The sequence below is a fragment of the Prunus dulcis genome, chromosome 8 (assembly GCF_902201215.1).
Source record: "Prunus dulcis chromosome 8, ALMONDv2, whole genome shotgun sequence".
NCBI classification, from domain to species: Eukaryota; Viridiplantae; Streptophyta; class Magnoliopsida; order Rosales; family Rosaceae; genus Prunus; species Prunus dulcis.
In genome coordinates, this window is record NC_047657.1 from 732,614 (window position 1) to 751,607 (window position 18,994).

The 18,994-nt window shown below is 36.3% G+C and overlaps 1 protein-coding gene across 1 annotated transcript; it reads right to left on the reverse strand.

Moving 5' to 3' along the window:
* Window positions 1-6,749: 6,749 nt before the first annotated feature.
* Window positions 6,750-9,500, reverse strand: LOC117636867 (disease resistance protein RPM1-like). The gene has a single exon (XM_034371573.1). The coding sequence runs from the start codon at window positions 9,498-9,500 to the stop codon at window positions 6,750-6,752; it is 2,751 nt and encodes a 916-aa protein (XP_034227464.1).
* Between the last annotated feature and the right edge of the window lie 9,494 nt (window positions 9,501-18,994).

Genomic DNA, 18,994 nt, shown 5'->3' on the forward strand with positions numbered 1-18,994 from the left:
GGTATCAGAGCTCCAGTTTTTCGACTGGGGTTTCGTGGGAGTGAAAAATCTGTCGGTGCTACAGTGACGGGTGAATAGTGCACGTGAATAGTGTCGGTGCTACAGTGCCCCCGTGAATAGTGCTGTGCTACAGTAGCAGTGAATAGTACCGGGCAGATTTGATGGCTGGAGAAAAAGTTGAAATTTTAAAGGAGAAGGAATCGACATCGTCTTCGTCGGCACCTACATCCAATAGACATCCAATTGCCGGTACAAGGTTAGAGGTTGATAAATTTAATGGCTCCAATAATTTTGGTATGTGGCAATGTGAAGTTATGGATGTGTTGTATCAACAAGAGTTGGATATGGTTCTGGAGGATAAACCAGAAGATATTGATGACAAGCAATGGACTCGAATTAATCTCCATGCTTGTGCCACTATTCGATCGTTCCTTGATAAGGAGTTGAAATACCCGTATATGAAGGAAACTTCTGCTAAGAAGTTATGGATGAAATTGGAGGAGAAGTATATGACCAAGAGCGAAGAAAATCGGCTCTTCTTGAAGAAACGACTCTTCCGATTTCAATATCGTTCAGGTATTTCTATGCATGAACACCTCAATGATTATAATAAAATACTTGCTGATTTAGCAAACCTTGATGTGATAATTCCTGACGATGATAAGGCACTATGTTTGTTAAATTCATTGCCTGATGATTATGATCATTTGACAACTACTTTGTTGTATGGAAAATCCGAGGTGAAATTGGATGAGGTGTCTGCGGCATTGGTGAATCATGAGTGTCGTAAAAAGGAACAGAAGACTCAAAATTCACAAACCGAGGCACTTGTTGCAAGGGGTCGAACAGAGGAAAGAAAATCTGGGAAGCGGGGAAAATCTCGTTCAAAGTCACGAGGGAAGTTTCCTGCTAAAGATGAATGTGCCTTTTGTCGCCAAAAGGGTCATTGGAAGAAAGACTGCCCCAAATTGAAGAACAAGGAGAAGGAGAAAGTGGGTTCTGAAGCAAATGTTGCAAAATATGGAGATGAAGATTTCGAGTTTGCTTTGGCTAGTTCATCTGCTGATGGTCACTCAACTGAGTGGATTTTGGATTCAGGTTGCACCTATCATATGTGTCCTATTCGGGAATGGTTTTCTAGCTTCGAGGAGCTGGATGGTGGAGTTGTTTTGATGGGCAACAATAATGCCTGAAAAACACAAGGGATAGGCAAAATCTGTTTAAAGATGCATGATGGAACAGTCAGAGAATTGAGTGATGTTCGGTATGTGCCGGATATGAAGAAGAATCTCATCTCATTGGGCGCTTTGGAATCCAAGGGTCTCAAGATCACCATGGAGGGTGGAGTTCTTAAAGCTGTGCATGGGGCACTGGTGGTGATGAAAGGTACAAGACGAAATAACTTGTATTTCTTACAGGGGAGTACAGTTATTGGTGGAGCAGCTGTCACCGAAGCTGCTGACGCAAATAGCACAGACACCACAAGGTTATGGCATATGCGTCTTGGGAATGCTGGTGAAAAAGCGTTGCAAGGATTGGTGAAGCAAGGCTTATTGAAAGGTGCAAAGGCATGCAAATTGGAATTCTGTGAACATTGTGTGCTGGGTAAGCAAACTAGAGGGAAATTTGGCACTGCTATTCACCACACTAAAGGCATTCTAGATTATGTTCACACTGATGTTTGGGGACCTTCCAAGAATGCATCTTGGGGAGGTAGCCATTATTTTGTCTCCTTTGTTGATGACTTCTCTAGAAGAATATGGGTGTACACCATGAAGCGTAAAGATGAAGTCTTGAAAATATTCCTGAAGTGGAAAAAGATGATTGAAATGCAAAGCGGTCGAAAGATCAAGACTCTCAGATCAGACAATGGTGGTGAATATAAGTCTGATCCTTTCTTGAAAGTTTGTCAAGATGAGGGTATTGTGAGGCACTTCCCGGTTAGGGAGACACCGCAACAGAATGGGGTGGCGGAGCGCATGAACCGTACTTTGCTTGAGAAAGTTCGGTGTATGTTGTCTAATGCTGGTTTAGGCAAGGCGTTTTGGGCTGAGGTGATTACTTATGCAAGCCATCTCATTAATCGGTTGCCTGCTGCTGCGAATGAGGGCAAAACGCCCATGGAGGTATGGTCTTGTAAACCTTGTACTGATTACAAGTATTTACACATATTTGGTTGTCCTGCTTACTATCATGTCAGGGAAAGCAAGTTAGATCCAAGAGCAAAGAAGGCTCTATTTATGGGATTTAGCACTGGCGTGAAAGGATACCGACTTTGGTGTCCAGATGAGAACAAAATTGTTGTAAGCAGAGATGTGACTTTTGATGAGGCTGCTATGGTAAATCAGAACAAGCATGAAGGTGAAATTGAAGCAACTAAGACCATGAGTAGTTCAAAGCAGGTGGAGTTACTGAAAACTCCAGTTGTTCCTGTAAGGTCTGATACTACAGACACTAGTCCTACAGTTGATTCTGATGAAGAGGACGAGGATGATGAAGAGGAGGCACCTACCCAAGAGCCTCCACAGCAACAAGATTCTATTGCAATCAGAAGATCGAGAAGGGAGATTCGAAAGCCTGTTCGGTTTACTGATATTGTGGCATATGCACTTCCCGTTATTGAAGATGATATTCCATCCGCCTACAAAGAAGCTGTCAGAAGTTCAGAGAGCGTGGAGTGGAAGAAATCTATGGATGAGGAGATGAAGTCTCTTCAAAAAAATGAGACTTGGGAGCTGGTTCAGTTACCAAAGGGGAAGAAAGCAATTGGTTGCAAATGGGTTTATGCCAAGAAGATGGAATCTTTGGGAAAGGACAATGTGAGATTCAAAGCCAGATTAGTAGCTAAAGGATATGATCAGAAGGAAGGCATTGACTACAATGAGGTATTTTCTCCTGTAGTAAAACATTCCTCTATTCGTATTTTGTTGGCTTTGGTTGCGCAGTTTGACCTTGAGTTGGCTCAACTTGATGTCAAGACTGCATTCTTACATGGTGATTTGGAGGAAGAAATTTATATGTCTCAGCCAGAAGGATTTAAGGTTGCTGGAAAAGAAAATTGGGTTTGCAAATTGCAAAAATCATTGTACGGCTTGAAGCAGTCTCAAAGACAATGGTATAAGCGATTTGATCGGTTTATGATCGGGCAGAAGTACACAAGAAGTCATTATGACCATTGTGTATACTTTCGCAAACTACAAGATGGAACCTTCATCTATCTGCTTTTATATGTTGATGATATGCTTATAGCATGTAAAAGCAAAGTGGAGATTGAAAGGTTGAAGACTCAACTGAGTAATGAATTTGAGATGAAGGACTTAGGAGAAGCTCAGAAGATACTGGGTATGGAAATTGAAAGAGATAGAGCGAAGGGCAAGATTAGTATGTGTCAAAAGCAGTATTTGAAGAAGGTACTACAGCGTTTCGGGATGAATGAAAATTCAAAACCGGTTAGTACACCTCTTGCCCCTCATTTCAAACTTAGTGCTTCTATGTCTCCTAAAACTGGTGAAGAGAGTCATTACATGGCTCAAATTCCATATGCAAGTGCTGTTGGTAGTTTGATGTATGCTATGGTGTGTACAAAGCCTGACAATCCGGCGGATATGTTGACAAAGCCAGTTTCGTTGCTCAAGTTTAAGCACTGCTTAGACTTAATTGGCATTTGTAAAGTTTGTTGATTGCCCCATGGGGGATTGGGAGACGACCATTGAGAGTGTTGCTTCGAGGTTTTGAGCCAAGGTGGAGATTGTTGAAAATTGGCTCAAATGTAGAAGAATTTTGGAGTTGCCCATGTGTGTCAATGTTAGTTGCCCATGTGAATCAATGTTGGCTTGCTATCTTGGTCAAAATGGGTGGATTGTTTGGTAGCCATCCATGGTTGGTAGCCAACATATGAATAGTTTGAGTTTGCATTCACACTCTTGCATCTTTGGCTATAAATTGGAAGAAAATGGTTTCATTTGTAGCATCCAACCAAGGATCCAACCAAGTGTTGAGTAGAAGAGAAAAAATAGCAAGAAAGGCATTTTGCCAAAGAGAGAAACAAATTCTCTCTAGTTGTTCTTTGCTTTGTATCATTGTTTTTCTCTTCCTTTGTGAGTGTGTGAGGTTGGGTGTATTTGGGTCTTTGGGAAATTGAGTGGTAAACACTATTGTATTCTCTCATTGATTATAGTGGAATACTCCGTCGTCTCCAAACTGGATGTAGGCAATTGCCGAACCAGTATAAATCTTGGTGTTGTTCTTGTTGATTATTTTTGTTCAATTTTTCTCCTGCCTGTTATTATTTATTTTTCACTCGCAGTTGGTTGACGCTTCCGCACAACAACACACACATGCAGAGGCTCATCTCATTGGCACATGTATGCAGTACAGAGTAACGAGGAGATGGAGAGGAAGACGACCATGAAGACTATGCATCATATCGGCGCAGAGTTGGAAGCAGCGTCGAGAGTCGTCGGATTAGGAAGGAGCTCCAAGAGATACTGCCTAGTCCCTCCTAGAGGAAGGATCAAGCGTAAGATTCTTGCCCTTCTATTCAAAAGACTGAAGCTTGCAACCCAACATTCATGTATGTAATTCCTCATACTGAACTTGGAGGACACAAGTATGGTATGGTATTAAAATAGTTGTACATATATATATATATATGTGTGTGTGTTTGTGGAGAATTTTCTAGTAAGGATGGCCTTATTTAAAATAAATAAATAAAACGGGGATCCTTTCTAGATAGAATACTACACAAAGCATTCAACAACGAGAACCATTTGTATCCTTCGCAAGATGGTTTTCAGTATGTTATATATGATGCCATGTCATTCAAAATGACCAGTTGTATTTCTATTGCTTTAATTACCTTTTAAGAATTTTAAGTTTATTATTTGTTTTTAAAATTTCACCTTTCATCATCCATCATATGCCGCGTTGCCCCACCAGTATCACTTTGGACTATCACTCGTCACAAAGGGAACAAAGCCTCATCTTGGAATTTAAAAAAAAAAAAAAAAAATCTTTCTTGTAACAGGTACGTATAACACTGTTTTGCTATCCCCGTTGCATGAGAGTTTCTCTCCTCATCTAGGAATGGGCAACCGAACATGCAGTGACGAAGCCTCACTCAATTGATATCGGTGTAAGTGTAATAAAGAAATGCAACACTCACAACAAAGTTACGCCATGAAAAAATGAGTTAGCTATAATTAAGTATCGAACTAATGACAAACATATCATACTTGTCCATGTGATTCGAACCTTAGACCTCCTCCAACCAAATGAAAACAACTACCGCTAGACGAAATGATAGTTATTAGCATATGAATTTGATAGTTCGCATTTAAATTTGACTTTAAGGAACTTGCAAGATAAGTGCATCCAAACTATTTCTATCTCATTTTTCCCAGAAGGCAATAATTAGAAATTATTTTATCCTAAAAAGAATTGCTAAGTTTTCGGTCGTATGGTGCCTCTAAGTTTATGAATTTATAATTATTTGAATATATAGTAAAATCTGTGAAGGGATTTAAACGTGAGAGATATAAATATGTTCAACTTGAAAACAGTAAACATCTGAAACAAGGTAAAAGCAATGGCGGACAATTATTTGAGGGCAGAGTTATGGTGATAATATTAGGATTGATGGGTCTTCTCCAGATTGTAGTAGAAGCAAAAGATGTTCTTTCTCCCTTATCTCTTCCTCCACTTCCCTCTGAAATTCTTCCTCCCTCATCAAATGATAATTTAATGCCTAAAATTGTCAAGTATTTACCTCCAAAAATTCTGAAGTGTGTTGTCCATACAGTTCCCAGACTTTGACATGAACATATTAAAGCGTTCGGAAGTTTCCTGGGATGCATGTATACATCCCCGCCTGTCTTACTCCTCCTACAAGTGTACACAAAAAGAAACCGTGGCCCTATCTTTAGAGAGCTATTAGAAGTTCATGAGCACTTTGTTAAAAAAAAATTAAAAATTCCTAAATTTCCCTTTGCTAATCTATTTGAAGAGGTAAAATGGCGAATAAAACAACCAGTAGTTTTTGCTTTTCTCTTTTTTGTTAAAAATGTTGCAACTTTCGCAACGAAAGAAACGAAATAGGATTTGACCAATTAACTCATCTTTTGTCACGATTGAATTTTATTTCCTTTCACATAAACTGGATGAATTTTTGGGGAGACAACCGCACAGAAATGCGCATAGTTCATAGGCATGCATAATAAAGTGGACACATACATATATAGAGTATAGCATGGTAGCAAATTAGTAATTAATGCACATATAGCATTAAGGTAAACAATAGCAATACAGGTCTACTTTACATTTAAGCCATTATTATTTGGTAATAAAGTCTTGGACTGGAAATTCTAAGCCCCCGAAATTTCTGAAGTGGTATGCTCCAATTTAGAGATGAATGACATGGATCAACGCAGAGTCGGCGCTACTTTATTGACTTCCCACACCAATTACCTATAAAAAGATTGTACAAGTATATTGAGAGAGAGAGAGAGAGAGAGAGAGAGAGAGAGAGAGAGAGAGAGAGAGAGCGCAAAACGTCACATGAACATATATTGTAAATCAAGTTTTTCATAAGTTGGTTAACAAATTTAAAGTATAACGATATTGGTTGGCATGCAGGCCCTACCTTTTATTTTGTCTGACCCTTTTCATTGTACAAAACGTCAATGACCTGTAAAATAACAAAGCTTCAGTTACTGAATATATGAGAAGGGGGAGGCAATTAGAAGAAGAAACTAAGCAAAGCATAACAAAGAGTTATCACCTGGTAAATAAGGTAGACCATCCCGGGACAGAATATTGAGCTGAGAAGATGAGGGTCGAACGATCCATTCGTTACACGATCGCAATCTTTCCCCAGACCACCCAGTCTCACTTTTGTAGTGATAACTGATTTCAGAGATGTGCTGAACTTTGTCATGATCCAAGCTTCCTTCTCCACGTATTCGCTCCACGATTTCGTTGGGAACATTTACCAGATCGAAAGTGTGGAGACATGTAAGGTGTTCAATTCCATTAGGCAATTGCTCTAACTTCATGCATTCAGTAATTACCAGTGTCTGTAATGCAGGCATCGCCCCCTTCTCTATGATGATCACATTCAACTGAGAAAAATCCATCAAGTACAATTCAGCAAGCCTTGGGAATCCAGTTTGAAATACCAGTTGATTTCCGAGGTATGAGTTGTTTAGCCGAAGTATGGTCAAATTAGGCAGAGCTTTGATGTGAGGAACAAAATCTTCCGTTAATCTTGACCAATGCAATCTCAATGCTGTAAGGCTATAAAGAGAATGAAACCAAAGCGGCACGCTCTCTAATTTACCAATTAGACCAAGTGCCTTGAGCATAGGAGGAGCAGATGGCAATGCGTGCAAGCGTAACACTTCATCTTCAGTACTTGTATGGACAAACAAGTGTTCAAGCAATCTCAAACGTTGGATGGACTTGCACAAGTCTTTCTCATCGGCCTCTCTCAAATTTGTTAAGCTTGTTCTTGTGAGTTGGGTCAAGTGTCCAAGTTGTTTGATTAACCCGTCTCTCAACTCAATAGCATCCAAAACTTGTAAGTGCTTTAGCTTACATATGTCGTGCGGTACTTGTGTGCCATCAAAGAAATAATAAGACCTAAAAAGCGCTTCAAAATTGCAATGGTACATCAAAAGATGTCGTAAGTGTTTTAACTTCACAATCCCCGCTGGAAGCGAGCGAATTTTGGAATGCCTAATGTCCAGGGTTTCCAAATTATGAAGTTTTCCTATGTCTCTCGGAAGCTCTTTCACTTTTGTTCCTTTCAAATTTAAGTACTTCATGTTAAAAAAGTGAACTATTTCGTATGGGAGTTGAGAAATCGGGACATGTTTAAGATCCAAGACCCTTAAGAGTTTGAAACCAGAGGGCAGTTTTTCAAGTGAAGAAGAATCAGATATCTTCGGAGCAAAAATAAAGAAGGTGCGAACCTTTGACATGTCTCTGTATGTTTGTAATTCTCCATAATTTGCTTGCATTGATAGGCGATGGGGAGCTTTGCTATCTTCATTTGTTTTTTGCTCATCAAAAATGGTACAAAATTTCTCCGCTTTAGAAATTGAAAGCGCAATTTCTCGTAAAAGGTCGTGCACCTTAAACGTTTTGGCCATTCCAAATGGATCCCTCCTAACAACTTGTACCATGCATCGACAAGTGAGCTCTGCTACGTAGCTTTTAGCAATGTCTTCCGGCTTAGGCCCTTCGACTCTTTCCACAAACCCCTCTGCCATCCACAGTCTAAAAAGCCTTGCAGAGTCAATTACATAATCTTCTGGGAAAATGCACAAATATAAGAAGCAATGCTTTAGTCGATAAGATAAGTCATTAAAGCTTAGCAGCAAGATGCTCTTCACTACGTCAAGCTTCGGGTTGTTATTTAGCTCCCAATTCAAAGTGCTGGAAAATTTCATCCAGTCGGACGGCAATCTTCTGGTTGACATGAGAGCACCCAAGGCCGCAATTCCAAGAGGTAAGCCTTGGCATTTTACAAGAAGATCCCAAGCAATGGATTCAAGCTCTGGTGGGCAACAGTTGTTAGGCCAGCTAGAGAAAGCTTTCTTGGAAAAAAGAGCCCAAGCCGCCTTCTCATTAAGAGGCTGAACATGGTGAACATGACTTCCAGCCTCAAATGGAAAAGAAGCAATGTCTTCGTTTCGAGTTGTAAGCATAACTCGGCTTCCATAGGCTCCATCTGGAAGTGCTGCGTGGATTTGACTCCAAAGGTATATATTCCACACATCATCTAACACAATCATATACCTCTTTGGCTGCAAATAGTTGGCCACCATTTCCACCAGATGCATGTAGCTCATATTGCTCAAGTCTTGAGAAACATCTTCCATTGCTGATTTAGAAAGTTCTGTTATCAAGACCCTTAACAGATCTTCAATGTTGTAAGTTTTTGAGACAGTGAGCCACGCGTAGCAATGAAACTTTGCAGTTTGAGTTTTGAAGGTGTTTGCAACTAAAGTTGTCTTGCCCGAACCCCCCATACCAACCACTGAAATCACAGTCCTTTGAGGCTCTCCAGACAGCAACCATCCAACTAACTTTGCTTTAGCATCTTCGATCCCGAAAAGTTCATCATCTTTAAAGAAAAGAGATGACTCACCGTAGATTTTGACTCGATTGGGATCGTAATGATCAGAACTATTCCTCAGGCCTTCGATACGATCAACACCATAACGTCGGTTTCTCTCTGGAATGGCTTTGATTGTTTTGATGATCCTTTGCAACTTGGTGGCGATCCAATGCCTCTCCCAAAGGCCCTTGGGGAAGCAAATTGTTTGACGAAAGGCTCTTCTATATGGGCCCCAGCTTCTCTGCTTGTTTACTTGATATTGAAACTCGTCAATGATGTCTTGAACGTCCATGGATACGTCCCTCACATTTTCCACCCATGTTTTCTCCACTTCACTCAGAGCTCCTTTTCTTTCTGCGTCTGCCAAGAAGGCTTTCATGGTTAATAACTCGAGCTTGATTTCTTCAAGCTCATCATGAACTCCTGCTAGCAGAGACCTTCGCTTTCGAGAAACGATCCTAATTTGCCGATGGAAAGGTCTATCACAGCGGAAGCCATTTCCTCTTCTTCTCCGGCGCTGTTTATTCTCTCTCTCTCTCTCTCTCTCTCAGAGACTGCCAATTCAAGTTTCTTGCAGCACAAGAAGAATGTACTCGTCACAGATGCAAAGCTTGTCTTGGGTTGCTCTTGTTTTGTAAAAGTGGAAGCCCCAAATTAGTAAAGCACAGGAATCTTCATTTTCTTGTAGCACGATATAAGCATATATTCCTCCTGTGTTGCTTTCCTTTTGCAAAGCCAAAGTCCACGTTTCTTATGGAAAAAGGCACCCAAAAAAAAACATATCTTGACTTTCTTGTAGAACGATAAGAATCAATTCATTCACAAGCTCATGTTGCTTTTGTTTTGCAAATGAAAAACTTCCAAATTTTGATATCACAATTGTAACCTAAAAGAATCTTCACCAATCATGGTGTCTCCATTTACTATAAATGAACAAATCTATCTTAGTTTTCTTGTAGTACGATTAGAATATACTCACAAGATAAGCTCATGTTGGGTTGCTTTTCTTTTGCAAAAGCGAAATTCCACAGCTGGTGTCGGGGTAATGGTCCATCTTAAAGGTAATAGTATCGGATGCAGCTGTTATCATGAACCATCTTTTCTTAGTTAGCTTCAGGCCAACAATTTTTGCTTGCCCAAATATAATCATTTGTTTGTGGACTGTTCTTTTGCTAGACAAGTTTGCACTTCTATTACAATTTGTTAGCAAATTTGGTAACAAAGGAATAAGTTAATTTTCCAATAAAAAAGTTCCTCAAGTTCTGCTAGCAGTAAATATTGTGAAAAAGTTGTTGTATGAGTTTTGGGATATTCAGCTAGTACAATTCAAGGAAAAAGAAAAAGGGATAGAAAAATTAAATGGGAACATCCGAGTCTAAATAACCAGCTAAAGTAAATATAGAGCGATCAGTTTATGATTTCTTGGATTCAAGACCTGCTTATTTTTAGGTCAACTCAACTCAACTCAAATTTTGTGATTGAGTTGGGCGGTTTAATCATGTTAACTCAAAATTAACCATACTTTTAAGTTTTGGTTCCAACCCGTACATAGTCGTTTATGATTTTTTGAACTCAAGATCTGCTCATTTTAGGCCCACCCCAACCCAATCAAACCCACTATGATCAGGTTGGGTGGTTCGGTCTGGTTGACCCAAAATTGTGCTCACCCCTAACCCCTATCGAATCACTCAACCCAATCACAAAAGGGTTCAGGAAAAAAAAATTTTCACAAAAGGGTTGGTTTTTTTTTTTTTAATCTCTGGGACTTTTCTTTTTTCTATTAACTTTTCTTAATTTCAGTTATCAAAACTTTAATTCGGGCAGTGGCTCCGCTTCTAGATTTTGATCTCTCCTATATTATGTTATATATAACATATATAATTTGTAATAAACAACTTATAATTTAAGTTAAAATTTCCTCTAAAACAAATTAGACATGATTAAATTAAAACTATTTAGCTCTAAACATAAAACTATTGAATACATAAGTATTTTATATACTCATATTTTTTACAAACCTTTATATTATCCTACTAATTGATATTTAAATAATAAAATAATTATATATATATATATATATAAGTTCAGTACGAATTTACACCGGATTAGAGGTATTATTATCCGGTCCCTTAAGCAAACTTTTCCAAACAGCTATGAGGCCAGGGCTCGAGGTTTTAGTACAAATCACTTGCCCATAGCGGTTTTAGTATTTAAAAAATAAATAGAAGGCTCAATACGGGCAGACATGACCTTGCTTTTCCAAACAGCTATTGGTGGCAGTGATTTTTCTATTAAAAGCTGACATCATCAGCTGACATCATATGGCCAGCAATGGCCCAGAGGGCTCAGTAAACTAGGGGTGCACATAAGTTTTTGAACCTCCCTAATTGGACAAGGCCATGTCATTGACTGCACGACTTTGTGTATAACTTGGGAAAATTCTACGGTGCACTTGGCGCATGGATGCGCCACTACTTATGATCGTTGGATGAGTAGTCTGGGTATGTGAAGTAATCCACACCGTTGCTTTTTGGTTACCGGTTAACTTGTTGCTATAGGTAAAATAAATAAAATAAAAACAATTGCTCTCTCCTTCAGTCAAAGACATTTCAGAGCCGCTCCTCTCATTTTTCTCTTCCTCTGATTTCGATTCTTTCTACAGCTGCTCCTTTCCTCCTTCTGTGACAATGACACAGCACCAACAACCACATCTCCTCTCCTCTCAAGTAAGTCAGTGTCCTTATTCTCATTCTTCTATCTCCTTACATCCCTCTATGAACAGAGCCGCACTGCCTCCTCTTTTCTCAGTCTCTGTCTGATTTTGAATCCTTCCACAGGCTCTCCTCCTTCTGTGACGACGTAGACGAGACAGGGTCGGCGGCGTCATATTCTTTCCTCAATTCCTCTCTCATATCAGTTTAAGGTAAGCATCCTCTTCCTTTGAATTTAGGGTTTTTTTCTTTTAAATTAGGCTTGTTGACTTAGGGCTTCGAAATTGAATTGGGGGTTGAGGTAGATTATTTTTTCTATTAAATTAAGGCTGTCAAGGTGGTTTAGACACTGATGGATTGATAGTTTATGATTTTTTGGATATTTGGTGGGTCTAATTTATTTGATTTGTTAATATTTGAATATTGATAAGTTTGGAGCTCATTTATTGGAATGTATTGGTCTTCAAAGCTTTTTTTTCACCTGTGCTTTAACTACCCTGACAAGTTAATTACAGTGTTTGGTCTTTCCTCATTTATTGGAATGTATTGCTCTTAATTTTCTTTTATATCTATATATTGGGTTCAGTTCCTTAGTGTGTTTGGCTCCTCTCCCTCCGTAGTAGCAGAAGTTTTTAAGCTGAGAAGCTTTTGTTTTGTATCATCCTACCGTGGTGTCTTACTTGTGCATCCTTCGTCTATAGACAGTGCATAAACATTGTTGGAGCAGTGATCAATAACTACAACTTTAAGGCTATATTTGCATTACATGAAATCAGTGAATGCTCAGCTAACTTAAGACACATATAAGAAGAAGAACTATTGTTGGCTAGTGACAGACATTCAATCCAAGCATATAAATATGAAAAAGCAGGAACCGAAGGGAGAGAGATGATGACTTCTTATGACGGAACATCAATCAGGAATCAGGATAGATAAAAAGTAAAGAGATGTCTACTATTCAACCGATTATCTTCAGAGTCAATCAATCCATATTGGGACGACAGTCGGGTCAAGCATCCCATATTGTTTTGTCTTGTGCAGGTAAGACTACTTTTTCTCTCTATTGGTTGTGTTTGAAAAAACAAAAGGAAATTGGGTTCAATTCCTTAGTGTGTTTTGTTTTTTTAGTTTCTGGTTTAATTTGTTGGTGGGTAGGCATTATGATTCTGCTTTGGGTTGATTTTTTTTTTAAATTTATGTTTCTCTGCTAGCCATTAGTTGATGTGTAGATTTACAGAAGCTGCTTCTTCCTGGGTAATCTTCATCGTACATCCCTCCAAATTTATAACTGCTGCTAGTTCTTGGTTTTTTTATTTATATATTTCATTTTTATGCTTTTAGTTGGCATGTTACTAAATTTTCAAAAAACTTTAATTATGGTTATGATTGAAAATGCTTCTAAGTTGCTTCAAGCCATGGAGTTATGATCTAAACTAGTATTTGCCAAATTGAAAGTTTGACAATGATTTCATTGCTATTTTATCATATTTGCTTTTGTATTGTAGGGAATTTTGATTCATCAATTCTTTCCACTGAAATATCATTAATCTTTCCCCTGTATTGTAGGGAATTTTGTTTCCTCTGGCCTCAAAGCAAAGACTAGGTAATTTGGATTTGAAATGTGTGTAATTTGATTTCTGTTCTTAGGTAAATATTCTTGTTTTAAGTGTTGTTTCTGTTGCATTTAATTTTGTTTATGTAACTGAAAGCTCAACAACTGATATAAACTTTTAATCATGGTCATAGTAGAAAAAATATAGTGGAGGTTGTTGTGGTCTCTGAGATAGTTGCAGGCCTTTACAAAGGTAGTTCTAACTTCTATTCTATTGATGTGGTCTTTGTGATGGTTTTCATAATGTAGCTGCTTTTTGTTGCTTGTGTAGGGTTGATCTAGAAAAGAGACGTGCAGAGAAGGAACGGGCAGAAAAGGGGCACGTGCCTTCTGGTTATTTTCTTCCTCTTACTTTCAAAGTTTTAGTAGGTAGTTTCTTTCCTTTTTATGAATGATTTTCTTAATGCCTTGTCTTTGCAATATGTGACATTTGACTTTAGACAACACCCAATAATTGACTTGTGGGTAGTTATCTATAACTATTGTTTTATTTGGCTTGTATGTTTTCCTGTTTACTGGACTTCCCAACCCACTGAACATGAAACTTCACTGCAATCAAGGGTACCATGCATATGAAGAGTCCTAATTTACATGACTTCAAAATCTTCTTCATGGGAAAGGGACTCACTCTTCTTCTTGGGCTTCTTAATTAGAAATTGGTTTTGATTATGTTTTCCAGTTAGGTATTGTTTTGATTTTGATTTTGGATTTGCAGGTATTCCAACTAGCAGCCTATCCACCTTTCCCAGCATCTGATATGGGTAAACTTTTGCTTTTTGTTTTTTGTTTTTTCTTCAGATTTATCTCTCTGTCTTTGTCTTTCATTTTGGTGAATGGTTGGAGATTTTATTTATTTATTTTAGTGATGCATGAGGATATATATATATATATATATATATATATATATTCTATATTTGGTGAATTATTTTTCAGGTTGGGGTAAAGAATTAGGCCAAGTACAAGACTAATATACTATTTTGGAGTCTATTTATTTGGCTACTTGCATTTGTAATAATTTCATTGTATTTGGAGATTCTTTTTTTATTTTTATTTATTATTTTTATTTTTATTTTTATACATAATGACTTTAGATTTTAGATTTATAATTATTGGTTATGTAAAGTGAATGTATTGAACAATACTTTCAATTACATGAATGAAGTTTATGTTAGCTTTGATGTAGTACAATTGAGAATAAGCTTTTAAAGTAAATTTGACTATTATATCATAGTTTATGTGCCAATTGAAAAAATCATCCCATTAGCATTGTGAATGGGCATTATACCATGAAGTTGTATTTTCAGATTAGTGTATGCATTATTGACAGTCTTTTCAATTTTGAGAAAGTATATACAATATGTGATTTGTCAATGCAATTGACAAACAGGTAGTGCCATTTGCATTCTACTCGTGCAATTGACAAACAAAGTAGTACTATTTGCATTCAAGTTGAGCAATTGCCATTATCTATGCACAATTAACTGAAAATGTAAATATAATATGTGATTTGTCAATGTAATTGACAAACAGGTAGTGTAATTTGCATTCCAGTAATGCAATTGACAATCAAAGTAGTCCTATTTGCATTTTGGTCATGCAATAATTATTATCTTTGCACAATTATGAAACATAGAATCTTCTCACTAATGATAAATCCTTCATAATTAATTGTATGTTCAAAAAGTTGTAATCCATGTGCAAAAAAACTTAGTAGAATGCATAAAAACATTGCTTAATAGTGAGTGACCGGTTAAATGGATTGCTCCAAGCTAAAAAAAGAAAAAAAGAAAAGAGAAATCTAAAAAGAAAGAAGGTTTTCTTGCGACTTCTATCTCTTCCTCTTCTTGGCACTTCTATCTCTTTTTCTTCGTACGACTCGTTTCTCTTCTTCTTGATACGATCAGTCTTTTTTTCCGTGGTAGCTCTCTCTTCTTTAGTTGGGCTTGTTAAAATGAAGGTCTGATTATTCAAGAATAGAAGAAAGGAAGGAAAGAGAGAGAGAGAACAGAGAGAGCAATAGAAGAAAGAAATCAAAGCTTCTGTATATTTCTCAATCATTTGAGCAGTACAATTGTAAGCTTATATATTCTTAGCTTTTGCTTACTGATTAAACACTATTGTTGACTAGCTTTTCTGAATTTCTAACCACCTCACATGATAGCAAAAACCTTATTGGTTCTATTGTTGTCTTTCTTTGTGGTAGATGTGAAGTGTTAGCTTATGTAATTTGTTTGATGCTACAGACTTATTATATAATGATGTCAAATATGATCGTGTATTGTTCTATCTCAATGGGTTCAATGAGTTAATTCCAAAGGAAGTGACCATAAGATGGAAAAGGCACTGATAAATTGGCTCACCTAAGATGAAAAGGTAATCATGTAATTGACAAACAGTTAGTTGAAAATTGCAAACGAATAATGCAATTGACAAACAGTTAGTCGAAAATTGCAAACAAATAATGCAATTGACAAACAATTCGTTGTAAATTGTAAACGTGCAGTTATCAAGTGTGTCTATTTTCTTCACTTTTGACTTGGTTTTCCACATGGTTTCACTTTCTATTCCAAGTAGTTTTGTAACCCGAAAATGAAAATGTTTTTTTTGGTCAAAAAACTCAATATTGTATATTGTAAATGCGATTTTGTTATGTGTAAATATATTGTAAACATGTATTTAAAAAATATTTAAATTTAAATTTCTTTTATAAAGTTAAGGTGAGACATTAGAGAAGTAAATTAGGTCCTTACATTGTAAACAAAAAGGTTTACAATAATAAGGACTCGTATTACTCTGTTGGACATTTGTGTTCCATTATTTTGTAAAATCAATCCTTATTCGTGTAATATCATAATTTACAAACATAAGGACATTTAGAATAATATAAAGGTAAAGTGGAACATTCGGAAGGTAAATTGGGTCATTATACTTGTAAACACAGATGTTTAAAATATTAAGGTCTCATATTACTCTATATTGGATAGTTATATTTCATAAGATTGTAAAACCTATCCTTAATCTTGTAATATCGTAATTTACAAAGATAAAGGCATGTAGTACAATATTAAGGTAACTTAGGACATTAGGAAAGTAAATTGGGTCCTTATACTTGTAAACACGGATGTTTACAATATCAAGGTCTCGTATTACTCTATGTTGGACAACTGTGTTCCATAAGATTGTAAAATTCATCCTTAATTTTGTAATATCGTAATTTACAAAGACAAAGACATCTAGTACAATATTAAGGTCACTTGGGACATTAGGAAAGTAAATTGGGTCCTTATACTTGTAAACACAAATGTTTACAATATTAAGGTCTTGTATTACTCTTTGTTGGACAGATATGTTCCATAGGATTGTAAAACTCATCCTTAATATTGTAATATCGTAATTTACAAGAATAAAGATATCTAGTACAATATTAAGGTAACTACGGATATTAGGAAAGTAAATTAGGTCCTTATACTTGTAAACACAAAGATTTACAATATTAATGTCTCGTATTACTTTATTTTGGACATTTATGTTCCATAAGATTGTAAAATCCATCCTTAACCATTGTTTACTAGAATAAGGACCCAATTTACATCCCTAATGTCCACTATTACCAATCCTGTCTAATATGGATCCATATTCTTGTAAATATATGATTTACAACATTATGGATTTGGTGAACCCTAACGTTGTAATCCAGGAGTAAAACCTTGTAAATTGTTACTAAAAACTTGTAAGTTATGAGTTTAAGGATTCTTTTTACAATGTTTTGGTACCATCGTATTCCAAAATTGTAAAATTAGCCCTTAATCTTGTAAACCCTCATTTTACTAGAATAAGTACCCCAATTTATATCCTCATGGTCAGGACTTACTAGAATGGAAATACATTATGTCATTTTGTCAATGCAATTGACAAACAGGTAGTGTTATTTGCATCCTAGTCTTCGTAATTGACAAACAAAGTAGTCCCATTTACATTCCAATCACGTAATTACAAGCTATAATTGTTAACATAAATAAAGTTACAAAACATTATATTTCTCACATGTTAAGCTTTTTTTATACTTAAAAGTTTTTATTTATGCTAAGTCATGTCTCACTTTTCAATAATGAAGGAATATGCACAAATGATTTTCAAATTTGAGAATGTCCATACAGTATGTAATTTGAAAATTCAATTGACAAACAGGCAGTGTCATTTGCAATCGTGTCTTGCAATTGACAAACAAAGGAATCTCATTTACAGTCTACTTGCGCAATTACAAGCTATAATGGACAGACATAAATAAAGTTACAAAGTACTACAGTTATCACATGTTAAGCTTTTTTTCTTCTTAAAACTATTTTTTGTTAAAATTATTTAGATTTATATAAAGATACCCAAGTTTTATTGTTTTGAATATGGATATTTTGTAGCAAAATAAGGAAATTTATACAAGATTGCAAGTTGGCGTGATGGATGTTGAGACATTAGAGTGCAAGCTGGCGTGATGGCTTTTCCAAGTGGCTTTATGAGTTTATAAGGACTTATTGTCCAAGTCCAAATAGAAAATGTTAGTTTAATCATTTACGAACTTTTATAACATTTGAATTGTACCATACATTTGGCCAAGTTATAATATTTCAATTTTACCATACATTTGGACAAGTTTATTTTCCCTAAAAAATATTTGAATTAATTAAGGGTAAAACAAACACAAGTTATAACGGAGGATTTTTAAAATTAAAAAATAAAACTACCAACCTCAATTGATTTTTAAAAACAAAGCATAAGATACGGAGGAATTGACCACAACTAGCCATCATAATTCATAAAATAAAACCAACAACTCATTATGAAATTGAGTTAGTATTATCAATATTTATGACGATTTGAGTAATTGACAAACATGGACTGTGTAAATGGCAGAGGTCGTTTGGCAATTGCCAAACAGGGAGTGCGTAATTGACAAACAAGGAGCATCCCATTGCATAGCAATATGCAATTTCATTTTTTACTAAAATAAGGACTCATTTCACATCCCAAAGTCCACTATTACCAATTTCTTGTAATATGGATCCATATCCTTGTAAAAAGCTGATTTACAACATTATGGATGTGTTTTACAATGTTATAAATGACAATATTACAACATTAAGGATGTGTTTTACAATGTTGTGGAACATAACTATCCATAAAAGAGTAATACGAGACCTTAATATTGTAAACATCCGAGTTTACAAGTGTAAGGACCTAGTTTACGTTTCGAAGGTTCCCCCTTTACCCTAAAATTGTACTACATGCCTTCATCTTTGTAAATTATGATATTACAAGAGTAAGGATAACTTTTACAATCTTGTGGAATATGACTGTCCTAAACAGAGTAATCTAAGACCTTAATATTGTAAATATTTGTGTTTACATGTTAAGGACCCAATTTACTTTTCTAATGTCCCTAGTTACCTTAATATTGTACTAGATGTCCTTCTCTTTGTAAATTACGATATTACAACATTAACGATGGGTTTACAATCTTCTGGAACATAACTATACATAAAAGAGTAATACGAG